Source organism: Pongo pygmaeus, chromosome 5 (assembly GCF_028885625.2).
Source record: "Pongo pygmaeus isolate AG05252 chromosome 5, NHGRI_mPonPyg2-v2.0_pri, whole genome shotgun sequence".
Lineage (NCBI taxonomy): Eukaryota > Metazoa > Chordata > Mammalia > Primates > Hominidae > Pongo > Pongo pygmaeus.
In genome coordinates this window covers 105,336,458-105,354,385 of record NC_072378.2, presented here as the reverse complement: position 1 = coordinate 105,354,385, position 17,928 = coordinate 105,336,458, and the positions used below count along the sequence as shown (strand labels likewise).

Genomic DNA, 17,928 nt, shown 5'->3' with positions numbered 1-17,928 from the left:
TTTATTAGCACCGTGAGAACAGACTAGTACAGGCTCCATCCATACCAAACTCTCACACTCCTTCACATGCATCCCTTGTACACAGCCCTCAGCATTTCCATAGGGTACTCCCTTAGACTCTGCACCTGGCTGCTCACCCCCCCCCCACTTCTGATCTGTACCTCGTTACTTCTTACTCATTTTTCAAATTCAATTTAGACATTACTACCTTGGGTCACCCTTCTCTATCCCTACAAGACTAAGTTAGATGACATCTGTGCTCCCACAGCATCCTGTCCTATAGATCCAACTGTACTAGATTAGAGTTGCTTCCCAAATCCAGGCTCCATAAATCTCTAGCTTCCAGCATGGTACCTGGAATGTGGTAAGCACTCAATAAATATTTATTAAATGAAAGACTTGCTCCTGAAGTGGCCATCGAAATCCTAATATAGTAATCTGAGATAATGTTTGAGCACAAGTCAACATATGTTCATCTTTTTATAATTCCATGTTTAATTCAGTGTCCTGTGTATAGGTGTTACATATATATATCTGTTAAGTGACTACCTTTTTTGAGAAAGACTTATATTTTTGTTTGTTTGGTCCGTTGGTTCTTGAGACAGGGTCTTGCTCTGTTGCCTGTGCCTCAACCTCCCAGGCTCAAGTGATTCTCCCACCTCAGCCTCCTGAGTAGCTGGGACCACAGGCACATACCACCATGCTAGGCTAATTTTTAAAAATTTTTTATAGAAATGGGGTCTCCCTATGTTGCCCAGGCTGGTCTTGAACTCCTGGGCTCAAGTGATCCTCCCATCTCAGCCTCCCCAAAGGCTAGGATTATAGGCCTGAGCGACCATGCCTGGCCATATTTTGTTATTAAAGGGAAAACTCAAAGTGAAGTTTTGATGCCTGATGCACTATTTGCATTTTATCCTTAAAATGGCTCTTTTATCCATTTTCCAACATGTACTTCCATATGCATAAGAAGCATAATTTTTCCTATAAGTGATAATTAGAAAAATCCAGAAAGGTCAATTTAAATAAAACAATTAAATACGTATACGAAATGGAAGTGCCTTAAAACTGATATAAATACATCAGAAATATTTTAGGCAAACACAGTAACATCCAGTCAAGCTTAGAATTGGGGCTAAAGTGTTCATCTGAAGGATAGGAGATTTTAGTGGGATGTCAAATCCTGTAGGCCAGCAAAATAAAAAAAAAAAAAATCTGATCAAGAATTCTTAGACTTGTGAAAGCTTGTCGGAAAGAAGCTAATGGCAATGATGGAAAGGTATATAGGTATACAACCACACACACAAAAAATCAAATGTTCTAAGAGAATAGATTCTGAAGAGGTAAGTCAAGAAAGGTAAAGAAGGAATAGAAGGCAAAGAAAATTCTTTTTTTTACATTTTTTATTTTATTTTATTTTATTTTAGGTTCTGGGGTACATGCAGGTTTGTTACATAGGTAAACATGCGCCGTTATGATTTGCTAGACCTATCAACCAATCACCTAGGTATTAAGCCCAGCATGCATTAAGTATTCTTCCTGATGCTCTCCCTCCCTCCATGCCCTCCACCCCTCCCGCCCCGGGCAGGCCCCAGTGTGTGTTGTTTCCCTCCCTGTGTCTATGTGTTCACATTGCTCCTGAAGTGGCCATCAAAATCTTAAAATAGTAATCTGAGATCATGTTTGAGCACAAGTCAACATACGTTCATCTTTTTATAATTCCATGTTTAATTCAGCATCCTATGTATAGGTGTTACATATATATATCTGTTAAGTGATTACCTTTTTTGAGAAAGACTTATATTTTTGTTTGTTTGGTCAGTTGGTTCTTGAGACAGGGTCTTGCTCTGTCACCTGTGCCTCAACCTCCCAGGCTCAAGTGATTCTCCCACCTCAGCTATTTATAAGTGGTAACAGGCAGTGTTTGGTCTTTCTGTTCCTGTGTTAGTTTGCTAAGGACAATGGCCTCCAGCTCCATCAATGTCCCTGCAAAGGACATGATCTTGTTCCTTTTTATGGCTGCACAGTATTCCATGGTGTATATGTACCACATTTTCTTTATCCAGTCTATCATTGATGGGCATTTGGGTTGATTCCATGTCTTTGTTATTGTGAATAGTGCTGCAATGAACATACACATTCGTGTATTTTTATAATGGAATGATTTATATTCCTTTGGGCATATACCCAGTAACGGGATTACTGAGTCAAATGGTATTTCTGGTTCTAGATCTTTCAGGAATTGCCACACCATCTTCCACAATGGTTGAACTAATTTACACTCCCACCAACAGGTAAAAGCGTTCCTATTTCTCCACAGCCTCACCAGCATCTGTTGTTTCTTGACTTTTTAATGATCACCATTCTGACTGGTGTGAAATGGTATCTCATTGTGGTTTGGATTTGCATTTCTCTAATGATCAGTGATGTTGAGTTTTTAAGATAATCCTGTTCTTAAGACTTTGAAGTTTTATGGCAAATTTTGTGGCGTCAGATAAATCCTCAATAACACACCTTGTGTTTGTACTGTAATGTGATGAGAGATTGCCTTATTAGTAGATAGTGTTTTTAAAAATATTTGTATGTTATTTCTAAAGTAGACTGGAAGCAGACAGTCCTGGGTTAAACACACAGGATGAGTGATCTTGGCAGTTGTAGGTGGTATGCACCTGTGATTTCATAGGAACAGTATTCATCAGAATAGACTGGAAGCAACTGGTATCACTGCAGACTTCTAGGATACCTCAGGGAATGGTTTCCTAACTCTTTTTAAGGATCTGGGTGACACATTGGCCAACATACTCGAGGACCAAGAAAGGACCCATGGCTTAGAAAGAAGAGTAAACATCAGACATTGGCCTTAGAATTAAATGTCACTGAAGGGATTAAGCCAGGAGCCAGGGAGCAACCTGAAGTAGAGAAGTATCCCTTTCCAAGAGCCTCATGCTACATTCGCAGAAACTGTCCAAGAGCCTAAGCATCTCTAAGTTCTATATGAATAGGAAACTTCACCAGATAAGGAAAGGAAATTAAGTGCGATAGGGATTGATGAAGCCGTTTATCTAGGGTGAACTTTAGTACTTGGCAATGGGAGCCCCCCATTTTAGGGTAAATCCGAATTCAGACCAGCAGAGGGCAGTGTAGTAAATGTTGAAACATCCAATGGCTGAGGCTTAAGACAGTATGAATCCAGTACTGAGGGACTGTTAGTGAAGAAGGGATGAAGGACTACCTGTGGGATAAGGGTTGCCTTGAAAAGATAAAGAAATGGTCGGCACTGCACTCCAGCGTGGATGACAGAGCAAGACCCTGTCTACAATACAGTACAATACAATGTAATACAATACAACACACAGAAATGATCAGGAGTGAACCTACACTTGTGATGTGTGGGTATGAGAAGCGGAACAATTAGGAATTAATCTCCACTTCATTTCAGAGAAGATGGATCAGTAAGCAGCTGTTCCCTTTTTCTGACTCCAGGAACAGGAAAAAGGACCACAACAAGTCACATCCCAGTCAATCTTTCAGGAATCTGCAACTGGCACCCCAGATTCTTCTGCCCAGGTGAAATCCTAACACTCAGCTTTCTCCTGCACACTTCTTCTTGATATAGGCTTGACAGGGGGCTGGCACTGTGGTGCTGTGGATTATGAGAAGCCCTTACCTCCCCATCTGCTGCCGGCCACATAAATGGAGAAATAGCCCACCCTGTTCAAAGGTGGAGAGGACATAAAAATATTGCTTCCTTCTTTACCCATTGGAATTCAAATAATTAGGCTTCCACTTTTAAAAGGGTTGGTATGTTATGAGCAATTTGTTTTGTCCCCATATGTGGGTTAGAGAAGGGGACAAGTGAACTATTTTTACTGTGAAAATTTTTCTTTGAGTTTATTGCCTAGTCTAAGCTGTGAAAAGAGGTCCTAGGGGGCATTCAGAATTGCTGTCCCTTAAGCCAGTAGATGGCAAGTGCTGAGAAACACTGCAACTCTAAGACACCAGTATAAACCCAGAAGCCTCACTGCACAGCAACTCACTCTTGGAAAGAAATGCGTGCAGAAAGACATCCTGAAGACCTGGGTGACCGCTCAGTGAGGGTTCAAAGGAGCTTTCCTACTGGCAGGCTATGGAATACTTTGTCTATAAAAATGGAGATTTCCTCACATTACATGGCAGTTAGCATGCTTACTAGTGATCCACCTCAAGCTTTTACTACTGCAGAACCACCTGTACCTTGCTTTCTTGCTGGTCCCTAAATAGCACGTCATGGCAGATTGTGAATGCTTTGAGTACCGTGAGCAGTAATTACTCAGGACCTTCTCCAAGTACCTCTTTTCTGTTTTACAGTGCACAATTCACACAAGCTTTGATTTTCCTGGCCCCAAACTTTCAGATTTGGCAGGTTTCAAACACTAACCAGGTTCTTGGATCTTGGTCCTATAGCATGGCTTTAAGCATTGCCTGCAACCTAAGGGGCATCCTATTGCCTCCAAGGAGGGCCCCTCCTTCCCTCTGCCATATGTAACTGGCCAATGAGACCAGCCTCTGGTCCCCAAGACCTCCAAAGGGAACTTTGAATTGTCAGCAGCTCAGTGGGTTATCTAGTCTAAACATTCCCTCCATTATATGACAGATAAGTTGACAAAACAGGCCCACAGAGTAGTCTTAGACCACTCGTATCTCTGATACCAGGGTTATGCCAGAAAATTCAAGATCAATTAAACATGAATTTAAAATAATCCATGTCCACCATGACTTTCTGAGTGGACAGAAAATAAGAAATCAATAAATACTGTCTGAGGTTTAAACTTGTACTTAAGTAAGAACACACACATGCACACACATAAGAACATTCCGTAAAGACTATAGCATTATGATTTTATATATATTATTAATTATTTATTAAACTGATGCCCCTACAAAAAGTAGAGGAAAATGCAGTTCTGTTTACCTTTCATAATATTACCTCCAAAGAGCTCTTTTGAGAACTAACATCTCTAGTGTTTTTTTTGTTTTTTTTGTCTCACTCTGTCACCAGGCTGGAGTGCAGTGGCGCGATCTTGGCTCACTGCAACCTCCGCCTCCCGGGTTCAAGCAATTCTCCTGCCTCAGCCTCCCGAGTAGTTGGGACTACAGGCATGCGCCACCACGACCAGCTAATTTTTGTATTCTTAGTAGAGACGGGTTTTCACCATGTTGGCCAGGATGGTCTCAATTTCTTGACCTCATGATCCACCACCTCAGCCTCCCAAACTGCTGGGATTACAGACATAAGCCACCACTCCCGGCCTAACATCTCTAGTTTTAAAGAAAAGTCTATCTGAAGTTTCGCAATTCCAACAGTTTTACTTTTTCTTTTTCTTTTTCTTCTGTTAAAGTCAAGAAAATATCAATACAGATGTTCCTTGACTTACCATGAGGTTATATCCTGATAAACCTATCATAAGTCAAAAATATTGTAAGCCAAAAATGCATTTAATATCCAGATATACCCATTGTAAAGTCAAAAAATGGTAAGTTAAACCATCATAAGTTGGAGACCATCTGTAGTTATTATTTAAAAATAGTGTGTATTATATAATCCATTGTGTACATATGCAACAGTTTATTCAATCTACTATTAGTAGACATAAGTTTTGTTTCTAGTTTGGTGCTATTACGCACAAATGCTGCCATAAACATTCTTGTATGTATATCCTGGTGCACATGTCCATAAGCTTCTCTTAAAAACACCTGAGTGGGATTACTGGTGTAACATATATGAATCTTCAACTTTACTAGGCAAAGCAAAACTGCTTTTCAATGTGGTTTTACCAATCTACATTCCTTCAAGTAGCACGTGAGAAGAATCTCCCTTGTTCTACATCCCTCCCCTATACTTGGTATTTTCAGAATTATTGTTGCTTTTTTTTTTTTTTTTTTTTGAGACAGAGTCTCATTGTCGCCCAGGCTGGAGTGCAGTGGTGGGATCTCCGCTCACTGCAAGGTCCGCCTCCTGGGTTCATGCCATTCTCCTGCCTCAGCCTCCCGAGTAGCTGGGACTATAGGCACCTGCCATCATGCCTGGCTACTTTTTTGTATTTTTAGTACAGACGGAGTTTCACCATGTTAGCCAGGATGGTCTCGATCTCCTGATCTTGTGATCCACCTGCCTTGGCCTCCCAAAGTGCTGGAATTACAGGCGTGAGCCACCGCACCCAGCCCAGAATTATTGTTTCTAATCTAGTGGATCTGTAATGATACCTCACTGTGGTTTTAATTTGCATTTCCCTGATTCCTAGTGAAATTAAGTACTTTTTCATGTGTAAATTGGCCATTCACACTTCCTCTTCCTTAAAGAGGCGTTTTAAATCTTTTAGGAGAGAGGCAGAACAAGGTTGCTGAATAAGACTCCAGCAATCATCCCCCCACAGGAACATCAATTTGAACAACTATCACACAGGCAAATACCTTCACAGATCTGAGGAAACCAGGTGAAAGATCACAGTAAACCTGGCTATAGCCCAATTATAAGAAAAGATGCATTGAAGAGGGTAGAAAGGACAAGTTTACATTACACGTATCTGCCCACCCCCAACCCCAGGCAGCACAGCTTGGAGTGAGGGACCCTTAACATGGAGGAAGACAGGGAAGTGAGTTCAGAACTCAGAACTTTGCCTTGGATCCCAGCTCTGGGCCCACCACAGTAAAACTTCACAGAGGGCATACCTCAACTGCCCATACTCCAGGTGGGTACCCACAGACTGAGCCTCTAGGTCGTCCCCAGCTCCAGGCAGAATCACAGAGCCCCATACTTCAGCCTTGCATGGCGGACTCAATCTCTAGTCCACATTACCATCAAGCCAACTTCAACAAACTCAGGTTCCAGACAGCCCTCAGTAACCCCGGGTTTTTGGTGCACCCCAGTGCCATGCCAGTTGCACTGGGCTTCTGGTGCACCCAGTGCCATACTGCTGCAGGGCTTTCAAGACAAAGCCAGTCTGTGAACACTAAGGTACTTACTTCTTAAAATGTGCAGAAATCGTTACATTACATTTAAGAATCAAGAACAATCAGAGAAACATGACATTCTTAAACAGACAAAATAAGGTGTCAGTGACTGACCTGAAAGAAATGAATATGTATGAACTGCCTGACAAAGAATTCAAAATAGCCATTTTTAAGTAAGCTGGTGAACTTCAATAAAATACAGAGAAACAAACAAACAATTCAACAAAATGAGGAAAACAATGAGTGACCAGAATGAGAAACGTAATAGATTGAAATTTTAAAAAATCAAACATAAATCCAGAAGCTGAAAAGTACAATGAATAAAATTTAAAATGCAATAGAAAATATCAACACCAGAATTTTTGTTTGTTTGTTTGTTTTGTTTTGTTTTTTATTTTATTATACTTTAAGTTCTAGAGTACATGTGCACAACTGCAGGTTTGTTACATATGTACACATTTGCCATGTTGGTGTGCTGCACCCATTAACTCATCATTTACATTAGGTATATCTCCTAATGCTATCCCTGCCCGCTCCCCCCACCCCACAACAGTCCCCGGTATGTGATGTTCCCCTTCCTGTGTCCAAGTGTTCTCATTGTTCAATTCCCACCTATGAGTGAGAACATGCGGTGTTTGGTTTTTTGTCCTTGCGATAGTTTGCTGAGAATGATGGTTTCCAGCTTCATCCATGTCCCTACAAAGGACAAGAACTCATCCTTTTTTATGGCTGTGTATTATTCCATGGTGTATATGTGCCACATTTTCTTAATCCAGTGTATCATTGATGGACATTTGAGTTGGTTCCAAGTCTTTGCTATTGTGAATAGTGCTACAATAAACATACATGTGCATGTCAACACCATAATTGATCAGGCAGAAGAAAGAATCTGTGAACTCAAAGATAGGTTATGTGAAAATATACAGTCAAAGGAAAAAAGTGGGGAGATAATGAAAAGAAATTTTAAAAGCTTATGGAATTTATGTGACAGCATCAAAAGAGCAAATATTTTAATCATAGGAGTTTAAGGAGAAGAGAAAGGTAAAGGGGTAGAAAACTTACTCAAAGAAATAATAGCAGAAAACTTTCCATACCTGGAGAAAGATGTAAATAACAGGTGCAGAAAGGTCAAAGGTCTCCAATCAGATTCAATCCAAATAAGCCTTTTCCAAGACATACTGAGGCAGGAAAATAGGGCCTGCAGGCAGAGAACATAACGCCAATTCACACTTCAGCTATGACAAGAAATATCCTTTCCATAGGGCATGCACCGAATAAATGACTTTGTAACTTTATCGTCTTCATTTACATAAGGTGTACACCAAGTAACCAACGGACTCCTCTAGAGGGTATTTAAACTCCCAAAAAATATGTAACAGGGCCCTTGAGCCCGTATGCTTGGGCCTGCTCCCACACTGTGGAGTGTACTTTCATTTTCAATAAATGTCTTCATTCTCTCCTCTCTGTTTGTGCATTGTGTCCAACTCTTTGTTCAAGACACCAAGAACCTGGACACCCTCCACTGGTAACATATTTTGGCAAGCCAGCCAAGAGAAGGTAGTCCCAAAGTTTGTGGTTTATTTTTCTCCTTTCCCGTTTTACATACAGGGAAATCTCTATCTCACTCTCTTTTGCTTTCCAACTTGGGACCCTTGGTGGGCAACGCCTAAACATGGAAGCAGCTGCAGGTTCCTGGCTGTGGCTGGTGCAACTAAGGGGCTTCCATGTGGAGAAGCCTAAATGCCATTTCCCAGTTCACTTAAGGGACTTGGGTCTTTTTTGTTTTTCTTTTTCCTTTCTTTCTTTTTCAGTCTTTCAGTGGCTGTTTATAATTGCCCTTACCTGAAGGGGGAAAGACTCTTTTTTTTTTTTTAATCTTTTCCAGTTGTGTTCCCTGATCCTTACATGTGGCATGGCTTGGGGTTGGGGTGAACTCATATATGTTTCAGGTGACTTAAATCTTCTTTTCTTTCTTTCTTCTTTTTCTTTTTTTCTTTTTTTTTTTTTTTTGAGACAGAGTCTTGCTCCGTCACCAGGCTGGAATGCAGTGGTGCGATCTCGGCTCACTGCAACCTCCGCCTCCCGGATTCAGGCAATTCTCCTGCCTCAGCCTCCCGAGTAGCTGGGATTACAGGCACGCACCACCACACCCAGCTAATATTTTTGTATTTTTAGTAGAGGCAGAGTTTCACTGTGTTGGCCAAGATGGTCTCAATCTCCTCACCTCGTGATCTGCCCACCTCGGCCTCCCAAAGTGCTTGAATTACAGGTGTGAGCCACTGCACCTGGCCTTAAACCTTCTTTTCTTATGCTAAATTCTTCCCTTCCCCTACTCTACTGGCTAAGGACAAAAGGGAAGCTCATAGTAGGCTCTGGAGGGAAAACACGCAAGTGGCACTAGGGCCCACCTAAGATCAGAGACATCTGACACTCTAAGATTGGACCCCACTGGGGGAACCCCAAAGGGAAATTCTCCAGACCTCAACCTCTCCAAAGGGGCCACCCTTGGCAGAGGTTCTGAGGTCTAGTATTAAGCCCTCCTTAGAATTTTCTCTCAGAGTTGCAATAGTGTTTGGCCCTAATATTGTTTGGAATCTGGAGTTTACTGTTGAATGGGAAAGTGGGATGGCATTGCATGTATCCAGGCTTTTGTGCTGCTGTTCTAAGCAGGGGGCCTGGTTAACATGTGATACTCTTTTTTGGTGCCATTTGACCTTTAAAAAATCAAACTGCCATGGAGACTACTTTACCCGAAATTTTGGTTCACAGTCTTCGTTGGATTATCTATTGGGCCAAACAAAGTAAAACCAGCATGCTTTTATTGCTATCTTGTAGCTAAGGTTCCAAGCTATTGGATCTTCATTTATGTGTTTGTATAGATGTCCAGATCGTTTATTTCTATGTACACTTCTTGTTATATGTTGTGTCTACCAAATTGGCTTACAAGTAAAAGAAAGCTCATAAATTAAGTAAATAAGCAATTTTCAAGTTCATGTGACTTAAGTATAACTTTACTAAACAAGCTGGTTTTAAAATTATTGGTAGAATATAAATAGAAATGCCATCAGAATTGTCAGCATACATTTTGTCTGGATTTTATGTTTGTCTTTGCTAGATATTTTGAGATGTCAGAGTTTGGCATAGAAGGTTATAAAACTATAAACCCAGCCCAAACAAAATGATCTTGGTTTGTGTGCTTTCTTTTGAAGAATGTGAGTATTTTATGAAAGGAAAATATCTTGGGCCCCCCAAAATCACTAAGCTGAAGGAAAAATTCAAGCTGGGAATGCTAGGGCAAACCTGCCTCCCATTCTATTCAAAGTCATTGAGATAAATGCATATCTGATTGCCTCCTTTGGAAAGGCTAATCAGAAACTCAAAAGACGTGGAAGCTCCCAAGCCCCCTCCCTGCTTTAAGTTGTCCTGCCTTTCCAGACCAAACCAATGTTCATTTCACATGTGTTAACTGATGTCTCATGTCTCCCTTGTTAAAAGTGAAAGAATTGAGTACAATGAATGGGATAAATGTTTTAGGTAAACTTTTTGTGTAGCTTATTAGTGAGAAAAAGAATAATTTTGTCTAATTCAGAAGTTATCCAAAAGCTAGTTCAAATTACAGATTTTAAAATGTTATTTATGAAACAATGTAATAAGAAACCATTAAATAAGGCAGAAAGATGTGGAAAAAGTTTAGATAATAAAACATTCTTTAAAACCTAATAGAGAATTGGAGACATTTGGCTAATTAACATTTTCATCATTAAAGCTCTTACTCAAGTAATCATTTGTTCCATTTATCTGGAATTCCTAAGCTACCTTTGTCCAGCCCACAGGACTTAATGGAGCACACTAGCCATTTAACCTTAAACTGACTTTTTGGATTTTAGGCTTCTTGATACCTTTTAAGTGTGTTGAGTATACTTTCATTAATACGACTTGAGTCATATTTCTCTCTCTCTGCCTAATTTCTCCAAAATTTGTAAACTGTTTGTGAATGTTCTTAATTCATGGCAATGTGTTTTTGTGCATATAGCTGAGCAGGGTCTGTAAGGCCACTCAGGGAGCAAGAACCCAGAAACCCGGCATGCCGGCAAAAGGGTAAGAATTTCTTACCAGTCAGTCTCTGGCCTCTTTTTCTCTGTGCAAACCAGTTAAATGAAAGGTAACAGTCACTGTTTATCTCCTCTGTAAAGTTTGAATTAATACAAAAGAGCTTTAATTAATTCGTATAATAATAAGAGCTTAAATCAAATATTTTGTCAGAAAAGTAAAAAGTGTAATGCCTTTTAGTTCACATGACTTTGGTAATCCTTGTGAAATAAACAATTTTAAAGATTATTGGTAATCTTTAAAATGTCTTCAAATGTCTTCAAAATGTAAACATGTGGTCTAATTTATGTTCAAATTATGTTCAAAATTATGGTCTAAATTATGTTCAAACATTAGGTTTGCTAAATGCTTTAAGGTCATAAGCTACTTCTTTGGCTTTTGGAAATTGTTTAAGTTGCCTGCTTTACAGCTAGGTAAGGCCTGGAGACATGTGGAGTTGGGCACGCCCCTAGCTATGCTGGAAATAATCAGTCCTTATCAGCACCTAGCACACAATTAACATAACTTACCAGGTTTTACGTTAAAATTAAAATTGCTGAGAGTTGCCATTATAACATGCAATTAAGACTACTAGAAACAGTTTTACACTCTAGGTGTGTATGAACAGTAGAATGTGTTTTTGTTTTTGTGAAAGGTTATAAAAGGTGTTTTGTTTGTTTTTTGAGACAGAGGTTGGCTTCTGTCGCCCAACCGGAGTGCAATGGTGCGATGTTGGCTCACTGCAACCTCCACCTCCTAGGTTCAAGTGATTGTCCTGCCTCAGCCGCCCAAGTAACTGGGATTACAGGCACCTGCCACCATGCCTGGCTAATTTTTGTATTTTTTAGTAGAGATGGGGTTTCACCATGTTGGCCAGGCTGGTCTTGAACTGCTGACCTCAGGGGATCCACCTGCCTCGGTCTCCCAAAGTGCTGGGATTACAGGCGTAAGCCACCATGCCTGACCAAAAGGTTTTTCTTTTAAAATTTCTGAGTCATCATTTTGGCAAAATAAATAATTTACGGTAATCTGGAATTCCAAGATCAAACTTCAGTTTCAAAATTATCTTTTCTAATGCCTGGCTAATTTTGGATGGATCTGAAGGCCCCTTAAAACATCCAGAAATGAGGTAAACAGGATTATTTGACATGTTTAGGTACATGGGATTGCCAAAATGATGTTCCATCTTCTTTAGGTTATATTTTTGTGAATAATACCAATATATGTTCCAAAATCATATGAGATTTCTAAAATTCTAATGTCTAAGTATAATTACAGTTATTAAGTTATTGTAAACCACAGAAATAACCAAATTTCCTTGTATAAAGCTACTAACCCAAGTAGAACAAAAAATTAATTAAATGCCAAGAAAATACTTTGTCAGATTTTCATGTTAAATCAGCTGATACTGAAATTGTTTAAATATACAATTTGAATGAACTCCACGGTCAAAGTCAAATTACCAATGATAACCCCTCAGTTATCAGTGCTATGCACCTAATTTGGAAAAACAACTGGTATTCAAGAGGATATAAGTCTAATGTTAATTAAGCATGGACTCATGGAGAATCAGGTTGGCCATCTTGTCCTTCCTGAGTCCTTAAAGCTTTTATTATTAAAAGTTCTGCATTCTATGACTCATCCTGGAAAAGATAAAATGATCCAAATTAAATACATTGTTGTGGTAACCAACAAATTACTAAAATAGTTTATAACCAATGTTTGGTCCCATATTTCTGGGAAAACAACTAAAGCTTCAGGTACATTTGGTCACCTGGTGGGCCATTTAAACATTTTATAAAGAGATTTCATTCAATTTTTCAATGCATGTTTTCTGCTTGTATAAAAGCCTTCCCATGCAAGAGGGCTGATGTTATAACAGTAGATTATTATGCTACCATGTATTTTCACCAGGTAAGGAAAGCTTTTTATGGTTTGGATCTTCTGAGAACATCAAAGAAAAACTGTCCTTGCCATCAAAGAAAAACTGTCCTTGCCATCCACTACAACAAAACTTTGGGATCTTGAACTTTGGGTTCATAATCTCACAACTGAGAAGGGTCCTTCCACACTCTTGGAACAGTTAAGGTAAAACTAACCAGGGAAGTTTCTCCCCAGAGAAGGATGGCATCCTTAATGTAATCAGCTTATCCCAAGTTCACAGATTAAGACTTCTACTATGATGAAACTCTTATCTTTGAATATTTTCCCTTGCTTATGCCTCTATGAACAATAGAAGTGAAAAGGGGGTCTGTTATGTGCACTTACAGGGTATACTTTTATTTTAAGGAGTTTGTGGCCAGCCTTATAAATGGATAAATTTATACTTTGAAAGATAAAAGATGAAGGCCCAATGTAGGTAGGAAACTTTAGTGGTACATATGTTGCCTCATCATAAGTCAGAAACAAAACATTGGTTCACTCCTCTTAACCTACATAATGGGTTAAAGAGAACATTGCCAGAAGGCCTTCACTCTTCTAGAAGGGCATCATTTGTTAGGTCCTTTTTCCGTGGTTTAAAGTAAAAGAAGCGATTACTAGAAATGTATCCCTCATGATAGGCTCTAGCAAATTCTACTGTAAAGGCAGATTAATGAAGAAACTGCTTAGTTAAGTAAGTAGACTCTTTATCTAGCTCACCCTTTGATGTATTTGATTTTAGGAGGTTTGGTTTATGGGGACCTTGGGTAGAGATCATACTCTGAACCCTCTGTATTATCCTCCCAATAGTCATAATAATAGTCTCCCTGGTGCACTGTATTCTCTCAAAGGTTTTAAATGCTTGTGTGCAGCCACATCTGGAATGTCATATGATCTCTCTTCAACTGGAATGACAGGAGCTGAAAGAAATGTGCAACCATGAGGACACTGTAACCTATAAATGATGTGCTGTGACTGGAAACCCAAAATAACGGTAACTGAGAGTGGTGCTAAGGCCCTAAGTTTTGGTCACACTCTCACCTAAGTGAGAACCTTATCAAAAAGGGGGAATTTTTAAAACAAAATTCTGGGAGGCCATCATTTTGGACTAAGCCCATGCACTAGGCCCCAACAGACCAAACCAAACAAAAATGGAGTCGTTTGTGCTAAGACTTTAAGGAAACACATGGATTCTAGAACAAGTCAGGTTTTATTTTTTCTCCTGCAAATCTCTGTAGCAAACATTCCTGACAGCATAGGTATCCACCCCCTGAAGTTCCGATTAAATCTTTTAACCAAATTCATTTCCTCTCGCCTAGAGACCATCGAGCTTCAGATGATCATGCAACAAAAGTTCCAGCCAGTTCCAGGTGAAGACACCACCCCTGGCCATTCAGAAGCTACCCTGCCTCCACTACACAGAGCAGGGTGAGAGTTCCATGAACCCAAATAGGTAGGGACTATGCCCCAAGCCAGCATGAAGCAGTTACAGAAGAAAGACCATTGTCCCTCTCCCTCCCTTAAAGATTTATGGGGATCACATCTTTCAGGGGGGAATTGAGGCAAGAAAATAGGGTCTGGAGGCAGAGAACATAAGGTTGATTCACACTTTGGCTATGATAGGAAATATCCTCTCCATAGGGCGTACACTGAGTAAATGACTTTGTAACTTTACTTCATCCTCTTCATATACATAAGATGTACACCAACTAACAAAAGGACGCCTCTCGAGGGTATTTAAACTCCCCAAAACAATGTAACAGGGCCCTTGAGCCCTATGCTCAGGTCCACTCCCACACTGTGGAGTGTACTTTCATTTTCAATAAATTTCTTCATTCTTTCCTTGCTTTGTTTGCGGTTCTGTCCAATTCTTTGTTCAAGACACCAAGAACCAGGACACCCTCCACCGGTAACAATATAATCAAACTGTCAGAGAAGGTGGTCCCAAGATGGCCAACTCAAAGTTGCTATGGTGTGTGGCTCTCACCAAGAGGGATGATAGGAACAAGTAAACACAACACCTTCAACTGAAACATCCAGGGCTGATCAGAGAAACAGCATGACCCATGGAGAATGGAGAAAAGCAAGGCAAGGTGATGGCACACCCAGGAGTAACATGGAGCCGGGGGAACTTCCCCCTGCCAGGAAAGCAGTGAGTGGATGTGCAACCCTGAAAACCATGTTTTTCCCATGGATCTTGACACTCTTGGGTCAGGAGAGACCCACGTGAACCCACTCCACCAGGGCCTTTGGTCTGACACACAGAGCTGCGTGGAGTCTCATCAGAGCAGCTGCTCAGGCATGCATGGAGACCCAGGACTTTCACATACTCTGGTTTCAGGCTCCCTAGCAAAGGTGACTGCAACTCAGGCAAGGGGGGAGGTCAGACCTCCACACATACCCCTAGGAAAGAAGTTGAATCCAGGGGGCCAAGAAGTGATGGTCTCCAGGCCCCAGTTCTACAGCACCGAACAGGGTAACGCCCACTTGCTTGGAATTCTAGCCAGCCACCAGCAACAGTGTTGCACCTACCTGGGACAGCACACAGTTCCCCAAGAGAAGCGGCAGGCTGCCATCTTTGCTGTTTGGGCAACTCAGCCATTCCAGCCCATTGGCTTTGGAGAATCCACACTGAACGGGGGCAGAAGGAATCCCCAAGCACAGCAAGCTGTTCTACCAAAATGTGGCCAGACTGCTTCTTTAAGAGTACCCTGATCCCTTCCTCCTCACTGGGTGGGACCTCCCAACCAGAGCCTTCAGCCACCCCTGCCCATTTTCTCTGGCCTGACAGAGATTTGATTTCTCCCTGGGACAAAGTTCCTAGAAGCAGGGGTGGGCCACCATCTTTGCTGTTTGGGCAATTTACATGTTTCAGCCTATGGCCTTCGGATAGCCCAAGCCAACCAGGAGGGGGGGTGGGCGTGGAAGGGTGGTAGAAGTGATATCCCAACACAGCACAGCTGCTCTATGAAAACATGGCTAGACTGCTTCTTTAACCAAGTCCCTGATCCCATTACTCCTAACTGGGCAAGACCTCCCAACCAGGCAACCAGGGTCTCCAGCTACTTCCTACAGATGCATTTGGGCTGGCAAGAGGTCCATACCCCCCGGGATGGAGCTCCCAGAGGAAGGGATAGGCTACCATATTTGCTTTTTTGCAGCCTTCACTGGTGACACACCTCCAGGTACTGGAAAATCCAAGATGACTAGAGACTTGAGCAGACTCCCAGAAAATGGCAGGAGCCCTACAGAAAAGTGGCCAGACTATTAAAAGAAAACAAACAAACAAACAAACAAAATCCAAAGGTCAATAACCTCAAAGATTGAAGAGTCCCAAAAGCAGCAAGAGAAAAGAAGCAATAATATATAAGGGGGTTCCAATACAGCTGGTAGCAGACTTCTCAGGAGAAATCTTACAGGCCAGGGGAGAGTAAGATGATATATTCAAAGTACTGGAGAAAAAAAAACACCCCTATCAACCAAGAATACTCTACCCAGAAAATCTATCCTTCTGAGTGAAGGAGAGATAAAGACTTTCCCAAACAAACAAAAGCTGAGGAAGTTCATCACCGCCAGACCTGTCTTAAAAGAAATGCCACAGGGAGTTCTTCAAGCTGAAAGAAAAGGACACTATTGAGAGACATGAAAACATAATCATAAAAATCTTTTGCTCATTTTCTACTGGCCAGATAAATGTTTTCTTATTGATTTCTCAGAATATTTATACTATATTATACAAGATTTTAATAGTTATATGTGCTATAGATATTCTTTCTCTTAATGTGGCCTTTTCTCTGTTTTTTTTTTTTTTTTTTTTTTTTGTAGTCAGCTATTTAATTAGGTTCTTAAGACATTTAGAACACCAATTTGTGAGGATAAATTCCATCCATCAGGGCAAACACAGATCGCAGGTAGCCCAGGAGCTGAGGAATAGCTTTGATTTTTGGTAAAATTTGTGAGTCCACAGCTTTCTGATCAATCTTGCACTGCTCCATAATCCCATATTTCTCTTTTTCTGTGTTGAAGATCTCACCTTCCTGGTGTCTGGGCTTCCGCAGCTTCTTCTTCTTGAAGTACGCATTAGTAAGATGTTTTGGGATTTTTACGTTGCTGATAGCGATTTTGGTTGAGGTGGCAATGACAAATTTCTGGTGTGTTCTTCATAGAGGAACTCAATTGAGAACCAGAGGTCCAGTCACAAGTAGCAAGCCACTAGCCAGCTGCTTCAGGAAAACCACCCTCTTGCCCCTGTGGCGTCCAGTGAGGATGATCGGAGTGGTCCTGGGGGTAATGCTGGCTCGCAGTTTTCTCACGTGCTGACTGAAGGGTTTTTTGCCGTGGCTCAACAGCTTTCGAGGCACATCTTCAGTAGGATAATATCTAGGCATTTTGCAAAGTTTAACCACCCGGGTACCGCCGTTCTTGTCACCACCAACTGGTTTTGTAACAGTTGCAAGGACCTTCTTTTTCTTTTCAACCTTGGATTTAGCGGCTGAGTACTTCCTCTTGTACATGGCCTCTCTGGAATACATGGCAGATCGGGAATACCTGCCAATTCCTCTGACAAGGACAGGGATGCGGCTGCAATGGGGCTTCCCCTTCTTGGGCTTTTTAGCCTTGAGGTTACCCTTTTTCACCTTGCCACCAGCATCAGCCCTCTTGGCTTTGGGTTTCTTCTCTTTAGTATCGGGCTTCTCAAATTTTTCACCCGCCATCTTGCAAGATGGGAAAGAAAACTGAATGTGGACTTTTCTTTTCACTCTCCTTATGAATGTAGTGTGATGAACAGGGGATCCTAATTTTAATGTAGTCACAATTATCATTCTTTTTCTTTGTCATTAGTGGTGTTGTTTGAGAAATCCTTCACTCTGGCTGGGCGCGGTGGCTCACCCTTGTAATCCCAGCACTTGGGAGACAGAGGTGGGCAGATCA

General features: G+C 41.1%; 1 protein-coding gene and 1 long non-coding RNA gene across 2 annotated transcripts in view; one reads left to right on the top strand and one right to left on the bottom strand.

Annotated features, from left to right (window-relative positions):
• Positions 1–14,505, top strand: part of LOC129039512 (uncharacterized) — a 71,950-nt gene extending 57,445 nt beyond the window's left edge. Inside the window, exons 2-3 of the long non-coding RNA XR_008503332.1 lie at positions 13,848–13,990; positions 14,316–14,505. This is a non-coding gene — a long non-coding RNA (uncharacterized LOC129039512). The remainder of the gene's footprint in view (positions 1–13,847; positions 13,991–14,315) is intronic.
• A 2,330-nt stretch (positions 14,506–16,835) lies between these two features.
• On the bottom strand, positions 16,836–17,728 carry LOC129038531 (large ribosomal subunit protein eL6-like). Its single transcript, XM_054491657.2, is given in 1 exon segment — positions 16,836–17,728. A coding segment is annotated over 1 exon segment (861 nt). The 5' UTR covers positions 17,712–17,728; the 3' UTR covers positions 16,836–16,850.
• Positions 17,729–17,928: the final 200 nt, after the last annotated feature.